Consider the following 16,078-nt stretch of genomic DNA (forward strand, 5'->3'; position numbering starts at 1 on the left):
TAACATTCCGCCCCCCCCCGCCCCAGCACCAGGGAGGTGTCTGCAAGGGTTTGTGCACGGCCCCAAGAGACCCTAAAAAACACTGACACACACACACACCCCGGCACCAGAGAGGTCTCTGCAAGGGTTTGTGCACGGCCCCAGGAAACCCTACAGTAACATTCTGCTCCCCCAGTACCGTTTCATCCCACCCCGACTCACCGGCCCACCCCCACTCCCAACCCGTCCGGCCACAAAATTGCGACCCTCTCGCCTCACAGAGCCGTAGACGCCCCTTCCCGCCTTTGGCGGCGCGGCCAATAGAAAGGCGAGCAACTCGTGACGTCACGGGTCGCCGGGCAGAACGGGGAGAAAGGGAGGGAAGTCGGCTCTGCCGCGGAGGCTGTCGGGATCGTGGAGGCTCCGCGGTGGGTGGGGCCGCGCCTCAGCGGGAGGACCGGAGCGGCTGAGGCGACAGGGGGGGAGGGGGGGGGTGCCGGCTCCCCCGGTCTCATTTCGGGGTCTCCCCGCAGATCCCCGCCGAGATGTTCTTCACGTGTGGCCCCAACGAGGCCATGGTGGTGTCGGGTGAGTCGCCGTCGTCCCCCTCCCCCCCCCCAGACTCCTGGGTGTCGTATCCCCCTCCCTGCCCCGGGATTCCTGGGTCGCCATTTACTTCTATGTCCCCACAGGTTTCTGCCGCAGCCCCCCCGTCATGGTGGCTGGGGGGAGGGTGCTGGTGGTGCCGTGTCTGCAGCAGATCCAGCGGTGAGGGGACACGTTGGGGCGGAGGGGGGGGGGGGGACGGGACAGGAGGGGGGACGTGGTGACACGAAGGGGGGGTGACACAGGAACTGTAGGGGGGCACAGGTGGGAGGGTGGGGGGTGACACAGGAGGGGGGGGATGTGGTGACAAGAGGGGGTGACACAGGAACTGGGGGGGGGGGCACAGGAGGGGGGATGTGGTGACGTGAGAGGGAATATGAGGGACACAGGGTGACAGTGGGGTGACCCGTCCTCCCCCAGGATCTCCCTGAACACCCTGACCCTCAACGTGCGCAGTGAGAAGGTGTACACCCGCCACGGCGTCCCTATCTCCGTCACCGGCATCGCTCAGGTAACCCCCCTGTCCCTGTCCCCCCCATGTTCCCGTCCCCCGTGTCCCTACAGCTGCCACCACCCCTCCTCAGGAGGGACCGGTGCTGCCCTTTTTAAGTGGTGCTGGGGCAGGCCCCACCTAGTGCTGTTTGGGGGGGGGTGTCCCTTCAAATGGCCCTGCCATGGGGAATCCCCCTCCCCAACACTCTCTGGGAGGGGGCAGCATCCCCTTCAAAGGGTCCTGTAGTGGTGGGCACCCCCCCCAACCCCCGGGAAGGGGGGGGGGGGGGAGCAGCACTCTCTTAAAAGGGCACTGTCATCCTGTCTCCTGCTTCGATAAGCAGCAGCAGCATTTTAAAAGGGCCTCATCATGGTAGGCCTACAGCTCTTAAAGGGGTCATGCTGCAGCGGTGGGACCCCGTGCCCTCAGGGTGTGTGCGAGCATGCCAGGGGTTTGTGTGAGCGTGCAAGGTGCTCGTGCAAGGCTGGCTGTTCTCTTGGCCGGGTTCAGGTGAAGATCCAGGGGCAGAACAAGGAGATGCTGGCAGCCGCCTGCCAGATGTTCCTGGGCAAGTCGGAGAGCGAGATCGCCCAGATCGCCCTAGAGACTCTCGAGGGCCACCAGCGCGCCATCATGGCCCACATGACTGTGGAGGTGAGGGGGGGCGGGGAGACCCAGCCACACCCCTTGGGGGCCAACCTTGCTGCTGGGGGCCAGCCACACTCCTTTTACAAAGCCCTGCCCTCCCCGTGGAAACCCTGCCCTCCCCGTGGAAGCCCCGCCCCTGCGGCTCCACCCTGGTGGGTGCCCCACCCCCCAAAGCCCCACCCCCAGGTGGAAGCCCCACCCCCAGGCATGCTGGCAGAAGCATGGCCCCTTAGCCTGTGAAGCCACACCTTTCATGGAGGCCACACCCTTCATGGAGGCCACACCCTCTCTTCTTGAGGCCACTCCCCTGGTGGGAGCACTACCCCTTGACCCAAGCCCTACCCTGGTGGTCCCACCCCCTTGGGAGGCCACGCCCCCATGCCCCACCCACCCTAAGCCCCACCCCTTGGTGTCCCACCCTCAGGAGATCTACAAGGACCGGCAGAAGTTCTCAGAACAGGTTTTCAAAGTGGCCTCATCCGACCTCGTCAACATGGGGATCAGCGTGGTCAGCTACACCCTGAAGGACATCCACGATGACCAGGTGGCACCGGGGTGGGGACATGAGGGGGAACAAAAGGGGACATGGTGGGATCAAGGGTGTCAACATGGTTGGGTACCCCCTAAAGGACATCCATGACAACGAGGTGGCACCAGGCAGGACACAGTGGGGATGTGGGTATCAGCGTGGTCAGCTACATCCTGAAGGATGTCTACAATGGTCAAGTGGCACCAGGGACATGGTGGGCATGACATAGGCATTGGTGGGGTCAGTGGGGCTGGGGACATGGAGGTACAGGGAGCTGTGGAGATGGGGACAGTGACCTAGAGATGGAGACAGTGACCCAGGGATGGGGGTCACAGAAAAAGGGATGTGGGGGCAGAGAAAGGAGACAGAGAGATGGAAACAGTGGGACAGGGACAGAGAAGTGGTGTTGTAGGGACAGGGATATGGGGGTGGGGACACTGGAATGGGGACAGGGACACTGTTCCTGGGTAGGAATAGGGTCACCAGGGTGGGTGCAGGGACTGGGGACATCCAGACAGAGATGGGGACACCATACAGGAATAGGGCTGTCTCCAGTGTCCCCAGGGCCACCAGCGCTTGCTGGGGCACAGATGGCCAGGGTTGGGGACAGACAAGGAATGTGACAGTGTCCCCATGTCCCCTTGTCCCCAGGACTACCTGCACTCGCTGGGGAAGGGCCGCACGGCACAGGTCCAGCGCGATGCCCGTGTGGGGGAGGCCGAGGCCAAGCGGGACGCCGGCATCCGCGTGAGTCTGTCACCTCTATCACCCTCGAGTCCCCCAGGGCCCCCTCCCTGTGTCCTGTATGTGCCCACGTCCCCCCCATTTCCTCACTGAGGTCTGTAGATCTCCCCTCAATGTGCCAGTGTCGTCTCCCCCCCGCACCCCTGATGTCACCAGATTGTTCCTAAATGTCTCCATGTCCCCCTTCAATGTCCCCTGGCTCCTTGGTCTCCTCCTGACCCCCCCCAACCCCCTGTGTCCTAATGGGCCCCCTCTCAATGTCCCCATGCCCATGGTTTTCCAGTATCTCCCCTGTCCCCTGCTGTCCCCATGTCCCCCAATGTCCCCTCACCTCTCCAGTCCCATGGTCACCATGTCCCAGCCCCCGGCATCCCCTGCTGTCCCTGCAGTGTCCCCATGCCCACCAATCTCCTACTGTCCCCACATCCTTCTGTATCCCTCCTTGTCCCTGTGTGCCCCAGCGTCTCCCATGTCCCCATGTCCCCACAGGAGGCGCGGGCGCGCCAGGAGCAGGTCTCTGCGCAGCTGCTGAGCGAGACCGCGATGGCGCAGGCCCAGCGCGACTTCCAGGTGCAGCAGGCGCTCTGCGATGCCGCTGTCAATGCCCGCAAGGCCCAGGCTGACCTGGCCTACCAGTTGCAGGTACGTCGGAACACCTGGGTATCCCCCCAGGTGCCTGGGTGTCCCCTGTCCCAACATGCCTGGGTGTCCTCCCTGGGATGTTTGGGACCCCCACACGCCTGGGTCTCTCCTTGACGTGGTCTTGGACACTTGGAGTCCCCTCTCCAGGACACCTGGGTCCCCTCCCTGCAGCCCCACAGTGCCTGAGTCCCTCCCCCAGATGCCTGGGTCCTCCCTAAACACCTGTATCCCTCAGATCCCGGGGTCCCCCCTAAACACTTGGGTTTCCCCTTAAGACCTAGGTCTCCTGGGATGCTTAGGTGTCCCCCCAAGGCACCTGAGTCCCCCCCAGGTGCCTGGGTCCCCCCCATGACACTCAGATCCCCTGGACACCTGGGTCTCCACAGCACCTTGGACGCCCCTCCGAAACACCTGGGTCCCCCTAACACCTGGGTCCCTTGGGGTGCTTGAATTCTCCCAACTGCCTGGGTCCCCCCGCACTCTTTCCACCCGCCTGGGTGCCATTACGGGGCTGAGGGTGCCGCGGGCGCAGGTGGCGAGGACGAAGCAGCAGATCGAGGAGCAGCGGGCGCAGGTGCTGGTGGTGGAGCGGGCGCAGCAGGCGCAGCTGCAGGAGCACGAGATCGGCCGCCGTGAGCGCGAGCTGGAGGCCACCGTCCGCAAACCCGCCGAGGCCGAGCGCTACCGCCTCGAGCGCCTGGCCGAGGCCCAGCGGTGAGCCCCGCCCCTTCCCCAGCGAGCCCCGCCCCCAGCCGGTGGGTCCCACTACCTTGGGTGAAGCCGTGCCCCTTTAAAGAGGAGCCCCGCCCCAGTCTTCCAAGCCACACCCTCATCTTGGTGGGTGCCCCCACCGTGGGTGAAGCTATTTCCCCTTTAAGGGAAGCCATGCCCCTTTAAAGGAGCACTGGGCCCCATCACTCTGAACTCATGCTTTTTTTAAGGGAGGTGGTGCCCCTTTTGAAGGGAGCCCCGCCCCCTTCCAGTAAGCCACACCTCCATTTTGGTGGGCCCTACCCCATGGAAGTCATGGCCGATTTAAGAGAAGACTGCCCCTTTAAAAGAGAGCCCTGCCCCCTTGTAGGCCACACCCCTATGAGGCTGCTCCTGTGGCTATGCCCCTTTTAAGAGAAGCCATGTATCTTTGAAGGGAGGCCACGCCCCCTCTAGGAGAACCACGCCCCCTTCCACCAGGCCACAGCCCCCTGACCAAACCCCCTGGGTATCACCTGGGCCACACCCCTCTAAGCCCCACCTTATGGGAACACACCCTGCCCCTCCCATCTCGAAGCTCCGCCCCTTTTTCCAAGCCCCACCCCTCCACAGGTCGCAGATGATGATGCAGGCGGAGGCTGAGGCTGAAGCCATGAAGGTGAGTCTGGGGGGCGGAACCAGGCGTCTGGGCGGGGCTGGGGCGGGGTGTCACAGGGGACCCAGGTGTCTGGGTGGGGCCAGGGCGGGGCCGTGACGGGGTCCCAGGCGTCTGGCTAACCCAGGCGTGCCATGCAGGTGACGGGAGCGGCGCGGGCGGCGGCGGTGGCTGCCAGGGCGCGGGCGGAGGCGGCGCAGACAGCAGCGAAGGCCGAGGCGTTCGCGCAGTACCAGGAGGCCGCTGTTGTCGATATGGTGCTGCAGCGGCTCCCCCAGGTATTTTGGGGTGTCCCTCCCATGGGTTTGGGGTCCCCCCCATGGAGTAGGGGTGGTCGGGGGTGTCCTGGGGGGATTTGGGGTCCCTATGGGGTCTCAAGGGGGTATTTTGGGGTCCCATGGAGTGTTTTGGGGTGCTCCCCATAGATATGAGGTACCCCCCCATAGATATGGGGTACCCCCCCGTGGACTTGGAGGGTGGTTTGAGGGTGTTCCGGGGGGATTTGGGCTCCCCATGGGTTTTTTGGGGTCCCCCCCATGGATTTGAGGTGGTTTGGGGGTGTCCTGGGGGGATTTGGGGTCCCACAGGGTGACTTGGGGTCACTCCCATGGAGTAGAGGTGGATTGGGGGTGTTCTGGGGGTATTTTGGGGTGCCTCCCATAGCTTTGGGGTACCTCCCCATGGATTTGGGGTGGTTTGGGGGTGTCCTGGGGGGATTTGGGGTCCCACAGGGTGACTTGAGGTCACTCCCATGGAGTAGGGGTGGTTTGGGGGTGTTCGGGGGGGATTTCGGGTCCCCATGGGGTATTTTGGGGTGTCTCTCCCATGAGTTAGGGGTCCCCCTATGGAGTAGGGGTAGTTTGGGGGTGTCCTGGGGGGATTTTGGGGTGCCTCCCATAGCTTTGGGGTACCTCCCCATGGATTTGGGGTGATTTGGGGGTGTCCTGGGGGGATTTGGGGTCCCACAGGGTGACTTGAGGTGGTTTGGGGGTGTTCTGGGGGGATTTCGGGTCCCCATGGGGTATTTTGGGGTGTCCCTCCCATGAGTTAGGGGTCCCCCGATGGAGTAGGGGTAGTTTGGGGGTGTCCTGGGGGGATTTGGGGTCCCTAGGGGGTCTCAAGGGGCTATTTTGGAGTCCCATGGGGTATTTTGGGGTGCCCCCCATAGCTTTGGGGTACCTCCCCATGGATTTGGGGTGGTTTGTGGGTTGTCAGGGGGGATCTGGGGGTCCCTGGGGGTATTTTGGGGTCCCAGGAGGTGTTTTGGGGTGCCCCTATGGGGTGGGGGCAGTCTAGGAGGGGCAGAGGGAGGAATTGGGGGGGGGTTAAGGGGTGGGTTTGGGGTGAAAGTCATTTTGGGACAGCTGAGCACGGAGAGGATTTGGGGGGGCAGAGGCAGGTTTTGGGGTCAGATCTTGGGATTTTGGGGTGCCGTGGGCAGATTTTGGGGTGAGATCTGGGGGTTTGGGGGTGCTGACAGGAAACTTTGGGGTGAAACATGGCGATTTTGGATAAGGTAGCAAAGGAATGGGAGGGTTTGGGGGTGCTGCAGCTAGATTTTGGGGTGTGATCTGGGGATTTTGGGGTGCCAACAGAGTATTTTGGGGTGAAACATGGTGATTTTGGAACAGGCACCGACAGGGAGGGGGATTTGGGGGTGCCGCAGGCAGATTTTGGGGAGAGATTTGGGGGTGCCACGAGCAGATTTTTGGGTTAAACGTGGCCATTTTGGAGCAGGCAGTGACGGAAGAGGGGGATTTTGGGGTGCCACAGGCAGATTTTAGGGTGAGATCTGGGGGATTTTGGGATGTGAGCTGGGGATTTGGGGGCACCGAGAATATTTTGGGGTGAAATGTGATTTTGGATAAGGTGACAATGGAAGGGAAGGGTTTGGGGGTGCCACAGACAGATTTTGGGGTGCCAAGAGAGTACTTTGGGGTGAAATGCGATTTTGGAGCACCCAGTGATGGAAGAGGGGGATTTTGGGGTGAGATGTGGGAATTTTGCAGTGCCGACAGAGTATTTTGGGGTGAAATGTGATTTTGGACCAGGCACTAATGGGGAGGGGGATTTTGGGGTGCCACAGGCAGATTTTGGGGTGAGATCTGCGTATTTTGGGGATGAAAGCCGCTGTTTTGGGGGCAGGTGGCAGAGGCGGTAGCGCAGCCACTGCTGGGGACGCGGCGTGTGACGTTGGTGGCCGGTGGCTCCGGGGACATCGGGGTGTCGCGGTTACCGGGGGAGATCCTGGATGTCGTCACCCGCCTGCCCGCCACCGTCGAGGCCCTCACAGGCGTCAGCGTCACCCAGGTGCGCCAGGATACCTGGGTCCTTTGGGGGAGGGGGGCTGCCCCACCTGGGTCCCCTGGGCGTGGGGACACCACATCTGGGTCCGCTCCTCAGTCTCCCATCTGTCCCCACAGGCCGCCCAGAAGAAGTCCGAGTGCCAGGCCTGAGCCAGTGCCACCGCGTCCCCAAAGTGCCACTACATGCTGGTGCCACCCTGCCCGTGAGGCGACACCACCCCCAGGATCCCACGTCTGCATGGTGTCACCATCCCCTGGAACCCCCATCTCGCCTAAGTGCCACCACCTTCCAGCGATACCATGTCCCCAAAGTGCCACCGTACCACCCTACCTTTGAGGTGTCACCACCCCCTGGAGCCTCTGTCCCCATGGTGTCACCATCTCCTGGAACCTCCTCGCCAAAGTGCCACCAGCTCCCAGCAATACTGTGTCCCCAAAGTGCCACTACCCCACGGTGCCACCATTCCACTGCGCTAGTGTCCTCCCATGGTGCCACCACCCTGAGATGCCACTGTGCCGAGATGCCACCACCCCACAGTGCTAATGTGTCCCCAAAGTGCCACCAACCCCCACTACCATCCCCCCCTGCTGTGTGCCACCATCCCCACCCACCCCCTCAGGGGCTGGTGTGTCCCCAGATCATTAAAAGCTGCTGCGTCTGCACTGGCCAGACCTGGGTCCCTCAGGGGTCAGTGGGTGTCGGGACCCCCAGAAGGGACACGGGTGTCCCCGAAAGGGACAGTGGTGGGACCTCATGGTAGGGGGACCCAGAGGGGATGTGGGGACAGAGCAACACCAGGTGGAAGACTTGTGGGGGGAGTGTCACCAAAGGTGACATGGGTACTATGGCAGACCCCAGAGGGGACGGGGGGGTGGGGGGGACACAGACACGACACAGGGGATTCCCACTCCCCCCACCTCCGAGGGACCCTAAAGGGGACAGAAAGGACCTGGGGGGGTGCAAGCAGGGCCTACAGAGGACACCCAAGGACATGGGGACCTTAAAGAGGACACAGTGACACCCCTCCACACAGGGACATCTAGAGGTGGGGGGGAAACGCAAGTGGGACACAGACCACCACCACCCCACCCCACCCACCCCACCCCCCCCCCGGGGACCTGGAAGAGACCCCAAGGATGTGGGGATCCACATGGGACCCCCCCCTACATGGACCTGAAGGCCGCCCCCCCCCCCCCCCCCAAATGACATGGGAACAGGAAGGGGACAAGGGACACGTTGGTGGCTTTACATCCCGGGTTTATTCCTCGCCCGGGGGCGGCTTTTCAATATGAAAAAAAAAAAAAAAAAAGGAAAATAAAAAAAAAAAGCTTAAAAAGGGGAAAAACGAACCAAAATATTATGGAGTTGGGGGGGGGAGGGGACAGGAGAGCCCCCAGCTGGGGACATGGGTGACAGGGCCACCCAAGAGCCCCCTGCAGCTGGAGTGGTGGGTTTGGGTGGAAAAGGCAGCGAATTGGGTGCCTGGGGGCTGCAATAATTTAGTGGTGATGTCACCCCCAGCAGTGGGGGATGTGGAGGGTGACCCGGAGGGGAGGGTGGCTCTGCAATGACAGGGGTCTTCTGGTGACGGTGACAACGGAGAGGGGATGGGAACAAAGATGGTGGTGAAGGACAGGGATGCTCCGGTGACAATGATGAAGGATGGGGGTTGTGCGAGGACAAGGACTCTCTAGTGATGAGGATGGCGAAGGACAAGGGCTCTTCAGTGACCATGATGAAGGACTGGGACTCTCTGGTGACCATGATGAAGGACTGGGACTCTCTGGTGACGATGACGAAGGACTCTAGTGACCATGATGAAGGACTGGGACTCTCTGGTGACGATGACGAAGGACTCTAGTGACCACGATGAAGAACTGGGACTCGCTGGTGACGATGATGTCGGTGAAGACCAAGGGCTCTCTCCAAGGACGATGACAAAGGCTGAGGGCTCTCTGAGGATGACGATGACGAAGGCCAAGGGCTCTCCAGTGACAACGGCAAAGCCCAAGGGCTTTGATGACAACCATGATGAAGGCCAAGAGCTTTTCGGTGACAATCACAAAAGATGAGGGCTTTCTGTTGACAACGGCAAAGGACAACAGCTCTCTGAGGACGATGACGAAGGCCAAGAGCTCTCCAAGGACCACAGTGAAGGACAAGGGCTCTCTGAAGACGGTGACGAAGGCCGAGGGCTCTCCAACGATGACAACGACGGCCAAGTGTTTTCCAGTGACAACAGGGAAGACCAAGGGCTCTCCGAGGCCACCGACAAAGGCAGAGGACAACGATGAAGATGAAAGGCTCCCCGAGGACACTGATGAAGGCTGAGGACGATGATGAAGGACAAGGACTCTCCAAGGACGATGATGCTGAAGGCCAAGGGCTCTCTGAGGACAACGGTGAAGGACGAGGGCTCTCCGAGGACAACGCTGAAGGATGAGGGCTCTCCGAGGACAACGCTGAAGGACGAGGGCTCTCCGAGGATGACGATGGACAGCAAAGGCCGAGGGGCTCTCCTAGGATGACCAGCCCTCAGGCCTCCTCTTCGGCCTCTTCACCGAAATCCTCCTCCTCCTCGGCGGTGGCATCCTGGTACTGCTGGTACTCCGAGACAAGGTCGTTCATGTTGCTCTCTGCTTCGGTGAACTCCATCTCATCCATCCCCTCACCCGTGTACCAGTGGAGGAAGGCCTTGCGCCGGAACATGGCCGTGAACTGCTCCGAGATACGCTTGAAGAGCTCCTGGATGGCCGTGCTGTTGCCGATGAAGGTGACGGCCATCTTGAGACCACGTGGTGGTATGTCACAGACAGCCGTCTTCACGTTGTTGGGGATCCACTCGACGAAGTAAGAGCTGTTCTTGTTCTGAACGTTGAGCATCTGCTCGTCTACCTCCTTCATGGACATACGACCTCGGAAGACGGCGGCCACCGTGAGGTAACGGCCGTGACGGGGATCGCAGGCGGCCATCATGTTTTTGGCGTCAAAGACCTGCTGGGTGAGCTCAGGGACGGTGAGGGCGCGGTACTGCTGGCTGCCGCGCGACGTCAAAGGGGCGAAGCCAGGCATGAAGAAGTGGAGACGTGGGAAGGGCACCATGTTGACAGCCAACTTGCGGAGATCAGCATTGAGTTGACCGGGGAAACGGAGGCAGGTGGTGACGCCGCTCATGGTGGCCGAAACGAGGTGGTTGAGGTCACCGTAGGTGGGAGTGGTCAGCTTCAGGGTGCGGAAGCAGATGTCATACAGGGCTTCGTTGTCGATGCAGTAGGTCTCATCCGTGTTCTCCACCAGCTGGTGGACAGACAGGGTGGCGTTGTAGGGTTCCACCACCGTGTCTGACACCTTGGGGGATGGGACGACGCTGAAGGTGTTCATGATGCGATCGGGGTATTCCTCACGGATTTTGGAGATCAGGAGGGTCCCCATGCCAGAGCCGGTGCCACCACCCAGCGAATGGGTCAGCTGGAAGCCCTGCAGGCAGTCGCAGCTCTCCGCTTCCTTCCTCACCACGTCCAGGACCGAGTCCACCAGTTCGGCCCCTTCCGTGTAGTGACCCTTGGCCCAGTTGTTGCCTGCGCCGCTCTGGCCTGGGGTGGGGACATGGTGGGGACGTCATGGAGGAGCTCCCAGAGAGAAACCAAGGTCTTTGGGGACTTTGGTTGCTCAGCTTGGAGGCCTTCGGGCCAACCTTGAGGACTTTGGGGCTCTCCATCCCACCTTTGGGGACTTCAAGCCAACCTTCATCACCTTGGGGACCTGGATCCCACCCTTGTGCACCTCCCTGGGGATGTCCATCCAACCCCTGGGGACCTTGCACTCCTTGGGGACGTCCATTACCCTCCATGGTGACTTCCAGCCCACCCTTGAAGACCTCCATCACCCTCCTTGGGGACCTCTAGCCCACGCATGGGGACTTTATGCTCCTTGGGGACAATCATCGCTGTCTTTGAAGACATCTAGCAAATCCCTGGGGACAATAAGGACCTCGGGGACCTTCATTGCTCTTGCCTATCTCCAGCTCACCCTTGAGCTCCCTGGGGACCTCCATCCCACCCTCAAGAGCCTTGAGCACCTCCATCACCCTTGTTGAGTGTCTCTACCAGACCCTTGGGAACCCCAAGAACCGTGGGGACCTCTATCATCCTCCTTTGAGATCCCCAGCCCATTCCTGAAGACCCTGGGGACCTCCATCACTCTCCCTTCATCTCCATGCCAACCTTGGGCACCCTGAGCACCTCAGGGACCTCTCTCTATCTCCTGGGGACCTCCAGTCCACACTTGAGGTCCTTGGGGACCACCATCCCTCTTCTTGGGGACCTCCAGCTGGCCCTTAGAAACCCTAAGCTCCTTGGGGACCTCTTAGTATCCTTCTTGGGGACCTCCAGACCACCCTGGGGTACCTTGAGCTTCTCAGAGACCTCCACCACCCTCCTTGGGTATCACCACGCCACCCATGGGCACCCTGAGCTCCTGTGAGATGCCCATCTACTAGGGGCCCCTCATTCCCCTGATTTGGGGACCCCAATAACCCTCCCAGTAGAGCTCTGGGGACATAGGGATAGACACTGGTCACCAAGAATGGGACAATAAGGACCTGCCACCCCACTGTGACAAGCACCTGAAGGCCACCAAGGAGGGATGTGTCATTCCACTGGGAAGGGCACCCATGGGCCACCATGGTGGGGACCCGACACCCCACCCCATGGTGATCATCACCCAAAGGGGGCCACCACTGGGAGCTTCATAGCCACCAAATGAAGGAAACTGCCACCCTGCCACAATGGGCACCCCAAAGTCACCTAGGAGGACATGGCAGGGGGACAAGGGGGACCCCACAGAACACAGGGTGACACGGGGACTCACCGAAAACAAAGTTGTCCGGCCGGAAGATCTGCCCGAAGGGTCCCGAGCGCACCGAGTCCATGGTGCCTGGCTCCAGGTCCACCAAGATGGCCCTTGGCACGTACTTACCCCCTGGGGACACCGCCGTGTCACCGAGGGGGGTGATGGTGATAACCCCGCGTCACCTCTCCACCCCCAAAACCCCCAGAAACCACCCCAAAACCCGAGGAGGTGGAAGGAGGGTGGGGGGAGGGGAATGGGTGAGCTGAGCACATCAGGTCTCAGGCAGAGAGGAATGAGGGGGTGGGGCAGGGGATGATGGGGACAGAGAGGTGACACCAGCGGGGGGTGACAGGGGGCAGGGCGACACCATACCGGTGGCCTCGTTGTAGTAGACACTGATGCGGTCGAGCTGGAGGTCGCTGTCGCCATGGTAAGTGCCGGTGGGGTCAATGCCATGTTCGTCGCTGATCACCTCCCAGAACTGGGGACAAAGGGCGGGGTCAGAAAGGCTCCGCCCCCCCACCCCACCCCTGCCAATGCCTGGGTCCCTTCAGGCAGGGAGGGTGGAAGGCCTGGGTCCTCCCCTGGGGCTTCAGGATGGGAGGAGTCTATATAGAGGGTGGAGCTTGATCTAGGAGTGTGCCTAAAGGGGTGGAGCTGGTAGGAGGAGGGGAAGCCTCATTGGAAGAACCAAAGCTGGGGGCTGAGCCTTGAGAGGGTGTGGAATCTTATTGGAGGAGGCAGCCCAGGGGGTGGGGACTGCAAAAGCAGGTGTGGCCTCACTGGAGGAGGCCACTCCTAGAGGAAGACCAACCCTGGGGGCGGAGCCAATGCCAGCTGCACCAACCCTGGGGGTGGGACTTGTGCAAGGGGGAGGAGCCAAGCTCAGAGGGCTGGGTCTGTTTTCAAGGGGTGGGGCCCGCCTCCAAAGGGGCAGAGCCTCACCACCCGCAGGGGCGTGGCCAAACATGGGCGTTAACCCCCCCCAAAAAAACGGGCAGGCGGGAACCGGAAACAGCGTTTGAAATGCAGAGATGCTTCCAAAAATGTTTAATTTCAGAAACACCCCAAATTTGCCTTTCCACCCCAAAAAAATACCCACTCCTTCCCTCCAAAAAAGATACATCTCCAAATTTTCAATTTCCCTCCTCAAAATCTGCCCACGGGGCTGGGGCGGCTGGGAACAAAGGGTGGGGGAGGGGCAGGCACCCGGGGGACCCTGACACCCCCCCAAGGTCATGGGGGGGGGGGGGGGGGAGGGCCACGCCCTGCGGGTGAAAACATGCCAAAAAGCCTCATTTTGGGGCTGATGGTGGAGAAATGGGTTAAAAATGCTGGTTTGGGTGAAAAACCATCACTCTGGAGACTGAAAATCTGCATTTATGGACGTTTAAACACTGCAGGGCTTAGTGAGCTAAAATTACAATTTTCGGTCAAAAATGCTGGTTTGAGGCAGAAAAGGAGCATTTTCTAGCTAAAATTTTAATAATGGGATGAAAAAGTCCGGGAGGGGGGGCGGGGGGGGAGAACCAATTCTGGGGCTGAAAAGTTCGGTTTACAGCTAGAAAAATGCTTCTTGGGAACAAAAAGGTTTTAATTCAGAGCTGTAAAAAAAAAATAGTAATTCTGGAGCGGGGAACACCTATTTTGGGGCTAGAAATTGCAATTGTGTGGTGAAAACCCCATTCCGGGCCAGAAAAATGCTTTTGGGGGTCAAAAAGCATCACTTCAGATGTTTCAGAGAACAAAGATCCCATTCTGGGGCTGAAAACCTCCATTTTGAGGGCTGAAAACTCGATTTGGCGACACAAAGATCCTATTCTGGGGCCAAAAACGTCCACTTTAAGACAAAAATTTTCATTTGGGAAGGGAAAGCCTGATTTCAGTGTCAAAAAAAAACAACCAAAAGCATTTTGGTGCTGAAAAAAAGGTGAAGGTTGGAAAAATTCTATTGTGAAGCAGAAAAAAAATTATTCCGCCATGGAAAAGAGCATATTCCGAGGCCTAAATCATCCATTTTGGGGCGGAATGCACCATTTTGCATTAAAAAAAAAATACTTGGGAGTAAAAAAACCCTCAACTTTGGACCAAAAATCCTTAATCTGGGGCAGAAAAAATGCATTTGGGAGCACAAAGATCCTATTCTTTAGCTGAAGACCTCCATTTTGGGGCTGGATACCTCCATTTTGGGGGCTGGAATCCCCTGTTTTAGCTGCGTAAAACTCCACTTTCGACTGAAAAAAATGCTTTGGGAGCTGAAAAGCTCCTTTTCAGTCCTCAAAAGCCCATTTGGGGGCAAAAATAAACCTCTCTGGGGACTGGAAAATGCCATTTCAGAGAACAAAGATCTTACTCTGAGGCTGAAAACCTCCATTTTGGAGCTGGAAAAACCTTTTGCGGGGTGAAAGCCTCATTTTAGCATTAAATAAAAAATCCATTTTGGGGACAAAAACAATGATTTGGGGGCTAAAAACCTTTATTTCAGGGCCGAAATCTCTTTTGGGGGCAGAAATGGCCATTTTAGGGCTAAAACCTCCATTTCAGCGAACAAAGCTTATTCCGAGGCCGAAAAACCTCCATCTTGGGGCCGGACACCGATTTTGCGGCTAAAACTCTCCATTTAGGAGCTGAAAACCCTCTATTTTGGGTCCCAACCCCCCATTTTAGAGCTGGAAAAGAAAATCTCTGTTGTGGGACAAAAGGATCTCACTTGGGGGGTGAAAAACTCCCATTTTAGAGCCAAAAGAGCCTCTTGAGAGGCGGCACGCCCCTATTTGGGGGCTGAAAAACCTTGATTTTGGGCTTAGAAAACATTTATTTGGGGGCAGAAACCGCCCTTTTCGGGCCCGAAACGCTGTGGGCGGCACGCCCCTATTTGGGGGCAGTAATCTTTATTCTGGCACATAAAATTCTCATTCTAGAGTGAAAAGCGCCCATATTGTGGCCAGAATACCTGATTAGGGGGGTGCAAACCCGTTTTATAGGCGCTAAAACCCGCCATTCTGGGGCCAAGCAAGCTGCAAGGGGCGGGATGCCACGATTTTGAGGTAAAACCAGCACAATTTCGGCTTTTAAAGCAACGCTTGGGGAATGGGTGCGTGAAAAACCCTATTTTGGGGCTAAATCCCCCACTTTTGAGGGCTCTAACCTCCCGCTTTAGGGCGGAGAATTCCCTAATCTCGGCAAAAATAGGGATTTGGGGGCCGAATATCGCGAAGGGGGAATTCAGGGGGCCGGGAAAATAACATTTGCCTAGTAAAGTGTTATTTGCTGGCTAGAAAGGCGCATTCGTGGGCCGCTGCCCTCAGGCGCGGCGGGAAACCGCCATTTTGGGGCCGCGTGAGAAGGGGGGGAGGGGCGGAGCGCCCCCATTTTGAGGCCGGAAACCTCCATTTTAGGGCCGAACCGCTTCGTTTTGAGGCCGAACCCCTCTATTTCGAGGGCTTTTCATTTCAGGCCCTCGGCGGGTGAGAAAGGAACGATTTTAGGCTGAAATCGCCTCGATTCGGGTCCGCCTTTGTCTGCGCGCGGGGAGGGGCTTCTTAAAAGGGGCCGCGCCGCAAGGGAAGAAAGAGGGGGGCAGCCCCCTCCGACCCGACGCTGCCCGCCCGCTGTTCACCTTAGCCCCGATCTGGTTGCCGCACTGGCCCGCCTGGATGTGGACGATCTCCCTCATGGTGGCGGCGTGGGTCGGGCTGGGCGCGGTGACGGAGAGGTGGGCCCCACCCGGTCTCGATGGGCGAATCGCTGGCGCGGCCCCTTTAAGGCGGGAGCGCTATTGCGAGCGCGGCGGCGGCGACAATGGCGGCTCCCACGGCCCCGCGGCGCCTCATATAGACAAAGCGGCGGCGGCCGGCCCCGCGCTGCCATTGGACGGCGCCGCCCGCTCACCGCGCTCCCATTGGACGGCGAG

General features: G+C 59.6%; 2 protein-coding genes across 3 annotated transcripts; one reads left to right on the forward strand and one right to left on the reverse strand.

Moving 5' to 3' along the window:
• The first annotated feature begins 390 nt into the window (after positions 1–390).
• FLOT1 (flotillin 1) lies at positions 391–8,333 on the forward strand. Its single transcript, XM_049792973.1, has 12 exons — positions 391–567; positions 672–747; positions 1,006–1,096; positions 1,589–1,732; positions 2,151–2,270; positions 2,907–3,002; positions 3,489–3,641; positions 4,174–4,355; positions 4,965–5,010; positions 5,148–5,285; positions 7,153–7,317; positions 7,431–8,333. Exons 1-12 carry the CDS (start codon positions 525–527, stop codon positions 7,461–7,463), a joined length of 1,287 nt encoding a protein of 428 aa, XP_049648930.1. The 5' UTR covers positions 391–524; the 3' UTR covers positions 7,464–8,333.
• Positions 8,334–8,554: 221 nt separating this feature from the next.
• Positions 8,555–15,978, reverse strand: TUBB (tubulin beta class I). Of its 2 annotated transcripts, XR_007504805.1 has the most exons (5): positions 15,785–15,978; positions 12,538–12,646; positions 12,184–12,294; positions 9,287–10,907; positions 8,555–9,169 (listed from the first exon to the last, which is right to left on the reverse strand). XR_007504805.1 is itself a non-coding variant. In XM_049792968.1 (4 exons), exons 1-4 carry the CDS (start codon positions 15,839–15,841, stop codon positions 9,850–9,852), a joined length of 1,335 nt encoding a protein of 444 aa, XP_049648925.1. In that variant the 5' UTR covers positions 15,842–15,978; the 3' UTR covers positions 8,555–9,849. The 2 variants fall into 2 exon arrangements, 1 of the variants encoding a protein (XP_049648925.1); XM_049792968.1 differs by having other exon boundaries at positions 8,555–10,907.
• Positions 15,979–16,078: the final 100 nt, after the last annotated feature.

Source organism: Accipiter gentilis, chromosome 36, assembly GCF_929443795.1.
Source record: "Accipiter gentilis chromosome 36, bAccGen1.1, whole genome shotgun sequence".
NCBI lineage: Eukaryota > Metazoa > Chordata > Aves > Accipitriformes > Accipitridae > Astur > Astur gentilis.

Excerpts from the sequence above, each read along its gene's own strand:
- TUBB (XM_049792968.1), bottom strand. The coding sequence starts at position 15,841 with ATGAGGGAGATCGTCCACATCCAGGCGGGCCAGTGCGGCAACCAGATC. Across the intron at positions 12,647-15,784 it reads GCAACCAGATCGGGGCTAAG|TTCTGGGAGGTGATCAGCGA; the intron begins GTGAACAGCGGG and ends CTTTGTCCCCAG. Across the intron at positions 10,908-12,183 it reads GCCGGACAACTTTGTTTTCG|GCCAGAGCGGCGCAGGCAAC; the intron begins GTGAGTCCCCGT and ends TCCCCACCCCAG.
- FLOT1 (XM_049792973.1), top strand. The coding sequence starts at position 525 with ATGTTCTTCACGTGTGGCCCCAACGAGGCCATGGTGGTGTCGG. Across the intron at positions 748-1,005 it reads TGTCTGCAGCAGATCCAGCG|GATCTCCCTGAACACCCTGA; the intron begins GTGAGGGGACAC and ends GTCCTCCCCCAG. Across the intron at positions 3,642-4,173 it reads ACCTGGCCTACCAGTTGCAG|GTGGCGAGGACGAAGCAGCA; the intron begins GTACGTCGGAAC and ends CCGCGGGCGCAG.